We start from the raw sequence: 8,970 nt of genomic DNA, 5'->3' as shown, positions 1-8,970 counted from the left end.
ATCCCTTGTTTGATTGGAGGGATTAATCCAACCAGAGATAACTTATCCCATCATTTTTTTTCTTAGTGATGGGATAACTTATTCCATATACATGGTGGGATATGTTATCCCGAGTAATTCCGGGATAACTAATCCCGATATTAATTATCCCGGGATAACAATTTCCCAACCAGACGACCCCTAAGGGGTTATTTGGTATAGCAATGAGACAGGTGAAGTTAATTCATGACATTAGTTATCTTATATCATATACTTATTTGACATAATGTTAAATGACTATAAGTGCACATAAATTTTTAATTTTAATCGTGAAAACTTAAAAAACTATAAGTTATAGTTTTGATTTATAGAAATAGAAAGAAATATATTGTAAAGTGAAATTCCTGTTATTATTTGTATCATGCTCTAGAAAAATTTACTATTTGTTTTAAATAGTTGAATATTTATAATTCAATTTAATATTACAATGTTGGGCTCGTAAACGGGCCTTTCAATGTATCTATATCTATAATCTATATCTATATCTATAATATATGAAAAGTGTGAAGGGCCTTAGATATAGTGTTTAAACTTTTTTACCTTTCGTTAAAAGATTCCACAATAAATAAAATTATCTTTTTACTATTTTTCTCAAAATATAATTTAATTATTTATATAATACTGAAAAATTATTTTTATGTCCTAAAAGAATTCGGGCCGAGTTAAAGTTGCCTTGTGCAACTACATTTTTCTTATTTACACATAATCCATTGAGAGTCAAATTACTCTAGAACAAAAATTTAAAGAAAAAACGTGGGTAAGGACTAAATTGAACTTCTAATATTTCGCACTTTTAATTAATGTAGTTTAAATTAGGTATACATTCTTTATATAATATTTGTCATTGAGCTTTAAAAAAAATAAAGTGTTTCAGGAAAGTGACTATGGAAAACCAAATTTGAAAAGAATGAAACAGGAATTCCAATCTAACCCATTAAAAGATCTGTAATAAAACAAAATTATATTCTTATTATTTTTTTAAATAATTATTATTTAATTATTCTCTTAATATTAAAAATATAAATATATAAATGTTATAAAGTGATAATAAGGGAGGAACGTCCACGTTGGATAGACTAGTCAAGTATAAATAAATAAGGGACTGAAAGGGCCTTCCGTTATCGTGAATATCCTTCACTTTGGAGTGAAGCAAAATGGATTAGAAAGAGAAACACTCTGTCTTCTCTCTACTTTACTCAAAATACCATTATGCAACTAGATACTAGTAATATTGTACATACTAGCACAGTAAATCCTATGGCAGATGGGAAGCTATCCTACTTGCAAACACTCATAACAGACCCTAAACTTGGGGTTAATAGTTCTACCTCAACAACCTCTACGTTACAGCTTGATATGGCTGATGAAGTGATCCATGGGCAATAGAGTTCAAATTTTATCCCCCTAACTGCTGAGGACAAAACCCACATCTACAAACCTTGGCATTACTCTTTAATCATAAAGCTCATTGGCAGGAAAATGGGGCATCAGCTGCTGAAGCTGAAGTTAACCCACATTTGGAAGCCTTCAGAAGAAGTTAATCTTGTTGATTTGGGGTCTGATTATTTCTTAATCAAATTTCTAAACGAACAAAATATGCTCCACGTACTTCATAATGGTCCATGGTTTATCCTGAACAGCCATCTTTCAATCCAAAGATGGGAACCGAAATTTGTAGCTTCGCAAGCAAAAGTTGCTTATACGGCGATTTGGCTCTGGCTGTCGGAATTGCCGAGTGAATTTTATGATTGGGATGTTCTACAGAAAGTGGGTCAAAAGATAGGAACCTATTAAAGATTGATACTTGTACCTCCACAACAAGAAGAGGAAGATACGCACGCTTGTGTGTTCAAGTTCCGCTGGAACTGCCACTAATTCACCATGTATACATCGGAGCACATAAGCAAGTAATTCATTACGAGGATTTCAATCTCTTGTGTACCTCTTGTGGTAGGCTTGGACATCAACATTCAACATTCCCCCACACTCCGCAAATGTCGAAGGGAGAAACAATGAACAGACACCAAGTAGCTCCAAATGCGGACCTTCAGTGGAAGGTAATAGAGTTTAAATCATACCCTCGACACCGTCCTTCAGCAAATAGGGATCCACAATCAAATTTTAACTCTAACGTAAGTGGCAAAGGTAAGTTTCTGATGAAGGATTAACCGGAGGTGGCGACTAAGGCTTTGAATAAATTAACTCTTAATAATTCCCAATCCCCCACCCTAAAGAAGTCATTTTATTTTCACCAACATAGTAATGTGGGTCCCTTAAATAGCAGTAATTTAATTAGTTCCCCTCGTTACTCTTCTAAAAAAAATATAAAAGTCAATAATTCCTTACTACTCTAATGAATGCAGATCAAGAGCCTGTTGAGGAATTAAATTCTATCCCTTCAACACTACTCACATCACGTTTCTACACTACCACGCGTGGCATCCATGCAAAACGGTGCTTGCAATATTACTTCCACTGAACAAACTAATATTCGCTCATTAAATGATACAAATCTCCACAATGATTACTTAGATATAGATTGGGCAAATACTTCAACCACCTCTTCAGATATACACACTACTATCCCCATAAATGATACAACCTTAATTGCTCCCTCATCTCTATATAATGGCTCTTCACAATAGGAATTGCCCTTACACAAGGCTCCATATTCATCACAATCCTTTAGGCCCTTTTCATCACTTACTGCGTCGAACACGAATGGAGAACACTGTCCTGATGGAGAACGACTCTCACAGCCGAGCAGTATACGTCTCGATGAACCCTCAAGCTCCTCAACCACCGAGCTCGTGGCTGGAAATAGGGTTGATGGGTCATGCGTTAACCTTCAACTTGCATATCAACGGGGAGCAGGTACTTATTATGATTCAGCATCTGGCAGAATTAGCTCAGATAATTCTGAAAGGTATGAGATTGGGCCTGGATGCTTTCAATCACCACCACTGGTCAGTAACCCCACCGCCCTTTCCACCACTGATAGGCAACTAGAGGGAGTTTCCCTTCTATCCACAGCCACAACATGGGCTGGCTCCCTGGATCCAACAGCATACCACAATGCTGTCAACAATGGTGAGTTCCATGAACACGCCGCCACCATCCCCTCAGGCAGGCCCATCTCAGACCCAACCAGTGCATCAGGAAGAATCGACAGGAATAGGGGAAGGCGTGCACAGCTCAGCACCGGAGGCAGTCCTTCTAGGACAGGTATGGATCTTTCTCCTAAAAGAACGGTTAGAAAAAAGATTCGTATAAACTGTCCCCCAAGTATGCACAAATGCTCTCTCCATATTCAAACAATACGCAATCCAACGGTGGGGAGGTATGCATTAGTACTGAACCCTTCTCTGAGGAAGAGGGTTGAATTATCTGCTCCTCAACACGCTCAAGTGTCTATGAATTTTATAGTTTGGAACTGCCGCCGGTCCAAAAGGGCTGATTTTAGGAGAAATTTTAGAGAGCTGCTGTATTTTCACAAACCAGACTTGGTAGTCCTTCTTGAAACTCATTGGGAAGACCATCAAAATAGTCCCCAGGAGTTTCATTTTTTAAGTGTCATAGCAGTGCCTGGAACATCCCATGCTAGTGGAATTGCCATCCTCTGGCATGATGATATACTTAATGTTACTGCAGTGGGACTTACTCCCCAAGAAATTCATTGCAAAATCCAAGTAATTCCCTCCCCTGTTGAATGGCTATTTTCAGCAATATATGCCAGTAATGTTTGTACAGATAGAAAATGTTTGTGGGATAACTTAGAAAAAAATGGCAGACTCTTATAAAGGACCCTGGATCATAGGGGGGGATTTTAACGAGGTTTTATCTAACTCTGAGAAATTTGGAGGAAATAATTTGACTGGTACTTGGGCTAACAGGTTTCTTGACTGTCTAAATTACTGCAAAATGCTTGATTTGGGTTACGTGGGTAGTAAATACATGGACTAACAAGCGCAGGGGGGACATGTAATCTTAGAACGATTGGATAGATTTGCTTGTAACTATGATTGGCTCAACCTTTATCCTGAAGCGTCCGTCATTCACCTTCCAAGAGTCCAATCGGATCACTCGCCCCTGTTGCTTAAATTAAATTCTAGTAATCCTATTCCTAATAAACCCTTTAGATTGGAAAGTATCTGGGCTTCGCATCCGGACTTTCCTAATGTCATCTCTACAGCTTGGGAGGAGTTGGGTAACTGCCTTCTTCCAGCTATTCAGTTGTTTAAAGAAAATATCCAGCTTTAGAACAAGCATGTATTTGGTAATATTTTTGCTAAAAAAAGAAGAATGCTATCCTGAATGGACGGCCTCCAGAAATCCCCTCATTACCCAACTAGCATCTTCCTTCATAGTTTAGAACAAGATCTGCAGATAGACCATCAAAGAATTCTCATTATGGAAGAAGAATTCTGGAAGCTAAAATCTAGAATTCTTTGGTTGAATAATGGGGATGCTAATACGAAATTTTTTCACATGTCTACTATTCAAAGGAGGCCTAGAAACCGTATAACTAGCCTTAGGGATGACGTAGGCAATTGGTTAGTTGAGGAAGGGCAGATTAAAAATCACATAGTCAATTTTTATCAGTCTCTGTACTTCACAGAGTTAAATCACTCTATTAGGCCTCACCTGTTAGCAAGCTCCCACCTTGTGCCTCCGGATATAGCCCCGTGCTTAGAAAATGTTGTTACTAGAAAGGAGGTCACAGATGTAATTTTTTCATTCAAACCTTTTAAAGCACCAGGTCCTGATGGCTTGCACCCTTTTTTCTACCAGTATTTCTTAGGGGAGTCAGTTGTTAATTTTTGCTCCGAAGTTTTTTCCACCTACGCCATCCGTGACTGTATTAACACTACCCACGTGTGCTTGATACCTAAAATCATGAGAGCTGCAACTATTTTGCAGTTCCGACCAATTAGCCTGTGCAATACTATTTACAAAATTATTACAAAAATTATTGTAATTAGAATCAAGACTCTGCTCCCTAAAATAATAGGACCCACTCAGGCCAGTTTTCTCAAAAATAGACGGGCAACTAATAATGCTATAGTTGTCCATGTATATCCTTCGTTACTTGAAACAAGCAAAAGGCAAAACCTCTCATGTTCTTATGAAAATTGATTTGGATAAAGCCTTTGATCGACTAGAATGGTTTTTTATTCGAGGCACTCTGCTATACTTTAGGTTTCCAAATAATCTGGTAAAGCTGATCATGTCTCCACTCCTGCTATTTCAATTCTTCTCAATGGAAATGCCTTGCCTTTCTTCAAACCTACGAGAGAAATTCGGCAAGGTGATCCTTTGTCCACCTACATATTTATACTATGTATGGAGAGGTTATCTAGAGTGATAGAGGTGCAGGCGGACACAGGTCTGTGGGCACCCATCAAAACTTCTGCAGAAGGAGCTCCAATTTCTCATCTCTTATTGCAGATGATATCATTTTGTGCAGCAAGATTACTAGCCAATCTTGCAATAATATTCAGTAAACCCTTGTTAGGTTTAGTGCAGCTTCGGGGCAAAAAATAAATTACAATAAAGTCTCGTTTATTCTTCTCAAGTAATGCAAACGCTAGGGATAAGCATCAGGTTTGTAACTCTTTTGGAATCAGGGAGGGAGAAATCTTTGGTAAATATCTAGGATTTCCTATAACAACCTCTAGGCAAGTTATGAATGACTATCAATTTTTGCTACAAAATTTCAAACGTAGACTTGCAGGCTGGAAAACTAAATTTCTCTCTACTGCGGGACTGGTTACCCTTATCAAATCTGTGCTTAATAGTTTACCAAATCATGTTATGCAGATTAATAAACTCTCGTTACGACTTACCAAAAAATGGAAAAATATGAGAAGTATTTTCTCTGGGGAACTACCCAGACCCATAAGAAAATAAATTTGGTCAAATGGTCTGCTGTAACAATGCCTAAAAATGACAGGGGCCGGGGAATACAAAGCATAACGAAAAAGAATAACGCAATGCTGGCATCGACTTTTTCATGACCAAAATTCTATTTGGGCAACCTTACTAAGGAACAAGTATCTATTCACTCCGAGCACTTCTCCCACATGGAAAATCTTGCAAATAGGCAAGAAATACTGTCAATGGGGGCTAATATGGCAGCCTGATAATGGCAAATACATAAATTTCTGGAATCAATCTTGGATAAAGCCTGGTATTACCTTCAAGTCTCTTATACACGGACCTTTGATCTTGCACGAGGATGCAAAAAAGATCTCAGATTATAGGTCAAACAACACATGGAATACGTCCGCCCTACCTTTAGATCTCCCTCAATCCATCTTAAGCCAAATTCAAGCGGTCCATTTTCCTCTATTTTTCAAGAGTTACGATCGACTTTGGTGGGGACTAGCCCATACAGGTATTTTCACTACCCGTACTTGTTATAGTCTTATGAATAATACGAACAAGGACAGTGCTAATAGCTGGGACTTTTCTTGGATTTGGAGGCTAAACATTCCTCCTAAAATAAAACATTTCTTGTGGCTATTAGTATTAAATAGGCTCCCAACTTCATCCTATCTTCACCATATTTCTTATCTACAGTCGCCTGCATGCAGACTCTGCCATAGAGGTGAACCAAAAAATATTCCCCATTTGTTCTCTTCATGTGGAGCACTTGGTCAGTTTTGGGATGATCTAAAAATATTCAGCGGCTTACAAGTTCAGCCTCCTCCATAAGTCACGCATACCTCTTTCACCAATTGGCTGACTCACAATTCCAAACGGCCAGATCAAACCACTATTGGGGTTCCTTTGCAAATCATACTCCCTTATAGTTTATGGACTATATGGAGCTGCTGACTCTCACAACAACACTAACTCCTTTAACTTGTATGTTAAATGGAATCCTCCTGTGCCGGGCTGTCTAATGCTTAACACTGATGCTATCCTCTCCACCAACCTCCAGATAGGAGGGTTGGATGGAGTTTTCTGCAATAGCTCGGGGGACTGGATATTGGGTTTCTTTGCTCGAATAGCTATAAAAGATATAATGCAACTTGAAATCCAAGCTCTGTTTCTCGGTCTGCAGCTGGCTGTGAAGTATGGTCTCAAACCTGTAGAAATAAACGTGGATGCAGAGCACCTATCTGCCATTCTAAACAGTGCAGACATAGATACTAACTTCTCCTCTTTGGCTGATTGCAGGTACCTCCTCCGGCTACTGGATAGACCAGCTCTGGCCCATGTCTACAGAGAGCAGAACCGACTAGCCGATAGCCTAGCAGAAAGAGCCATCTCTACTGCACAACTATCCGTTCTAGCTACTGCGGATCCAGTTATGGACACTACTATGTTTTGAACTCCTCCACAAGATCTTCTGATTGTTTTGGGTGCTAACAAAAGAGGAGATTTTGTTACTAGGCGTGTGAAGACTTTGCGTTCTTTACCACCTAGTACATCTGTAAATATTCCTACTAGTATGGTGTTTAGTGTTAATAGATAGTCCGTAAATAATGCACCATGTGCAAATACTACGGTGGCAGCACTGCTAAATGACTCTCTGTAGACTTTTTGATATGATGCTAATATAATATAATATCCTACTTACCAAAAAAACTAAATAAATAAGGGACTGAAAGTACAATTAATATGAAGTAGTCGGTTTACAGTTCAATATTATTCTATATTAGTTATCTAAGCACTGTTGTACTTTTCTGCAACAAGCATTTTCTTCCTCAAAAGCAAAATGTTCATTAATGAATGTGTTTTTTTTTTATAATTTGTTGTGGGGGATGGGGGCTGTTAAAGAATCTGTACTGTCCTTACTTGATCGATAAATTTTCTGTAGATATTTTGCAGTAATGATGTATCCAAGTACACCCCCTGTCACGTAATATTCACGTAATATTGTATTTTTATATAAAAAAATAATTATTTTTCCTTAGTATATCTCTTATCTTTTTTTTCTCTTTCCTTTTTCCTTTTTTTTTCTTTTTCTTTTTTCCTTTTCTCTGTAACTTTCTTGTCTTTCATTTTTTCAACGATTGGAGAGACACCAAGATAGTGAGGAAGATGACGTCAACTAAGCATCATTTGAAGTTCAAATGTTAGATTTATGATCTGTATGGTGAAGAAGCACTGAAAACTAATTGCTACAAAATTTTATGGTGTGTGAAATTGGGGAATGGAGGAGGTGGGTTGAGAAGGGCGGTGTCGGTGGAGAATCTATTGTTGTGTAGTTTTGAGGATTTATACAGAAAGAGCAAAGAAGAAGATAACGATTTTTAGGACTGTTGGGATTTATTTAATCCCAATCTTTACCCTTCTTATTAATTTTATTTTAGACTTGCTTGTCCTTTTAGTTTCTTGATAATTGCTACAAAATTTTTGATATTTGTATTGAATTTTGAAAATTTTTTTTGAAATTGAATAAATGAATTTTTTTTGTAAGTTTTGTGCTTGGTGAATCAATGAAATTGGAACATAAAAAGAGATTCACTGGAGATGAGGAAGATGAGAGATTAGTGTTGGATGCCATTGATGAGTTCTTGAAGCTTTTGTTTTGTGAGAAACAAGAAAAAGAAGAAGAAAGAAAATGAATACAGAAAAATAATAATTAAAATTATATATATTTATGTAATGAAATATTAGAAATAAAATTTCAATGTATTCTTTTCGTGCTCACTCTCTCAAAGAGAGTGAAATGCACTCATTTTGCCACTTTAGTGTTTAGGGAGCAATTTCATTTTTAAATAGTTTGGGTTGTGTGTGTGTGTGTGTGTGTGGGGGGGGGGGGGGTGATAGAACCATCGTGAAGGTTGAGTGTGTAGTTGAAATTTCGGGTAAAGGTTGGAGGGGTAATAGACCATTTTCTCTATAAATAATTGTAACACCCTCAAAATTTTAGGTATTTTATTTTTGCCTTTCGGTACTTGAAATATCAATTTTTGA

General features: G+C 37.4%; 1 protein-coding gene across 1 annotated transcript; it reads left to right on the top strand.

The window, feature by feature from the left end:
* Positions 1–1,518: 1,518 nt before the first annotated feature.
* Positions 1,519–7,982, top strand: LOC107841280. The gene is made up of 3 exons (XM_016685243.2): positions 1,519–1,806; positions 2,685–3,264; positions 7,225–7,982. Exons 1-3 carry the CDS (start codon positions 1,519–1,521, stop codon positions 7,287–7,289), a joined length of 933 nt encoding a protein of 310 aa, XP_016540729.1. The 3' UTR covers positions 7,290–7,982.
* The last annotated feature ends 988 nt before the right edge of the window (positions 7,983–8,970 follow it).

This window comes from Capsicum annuum, chromosome 9, assembly GCF_002878395.1.
Source record: "Capsicum annuum cultivar UCD-10X-F1 chromosome 9, UCD10Xv1.1, whole genome shotgun sequence".
Taxonomy (NCBI): Eukaryota; Viridiplantae; Streptophyta; class Magnoliopsida; order Solanales; family Solanaceae; genus Capsicum; species Capsicum annuum.
The sequence above is the reverse complement of the archived record's forward strand: the minus strand, read 5'-3'. Positions and strand labels throughout refer to the sequence as shown.

What these genes read in the sequence shown, in the direction of transcription:
- LOC107841280 (XM_016685243.2), top strand. Translation starts at nt 1,519, where the DNA reads ATGGGGCATCAGCTGCTGAAGCTGAAGTTAACCCACATTTGGAAGCCT. An exon ending in ATTGGGATGTTCTACAGAAA is followed by an intron (nt 1,807 to 2,684) that starts GTGGGTCAAAAG and finishes TCTTCACAATAG; the next exon opens with GAATTGCCCTTACACAAGGC. An exon ending in AGGCAGTCCTTCTAGGACAG is followed by an intron (nt 3,265 to 7,224) that starts GTATGGATCTTT and finishes GGCTGATTGCAG; the next exon opens with GTACCTCCTCCGGCTACTGG.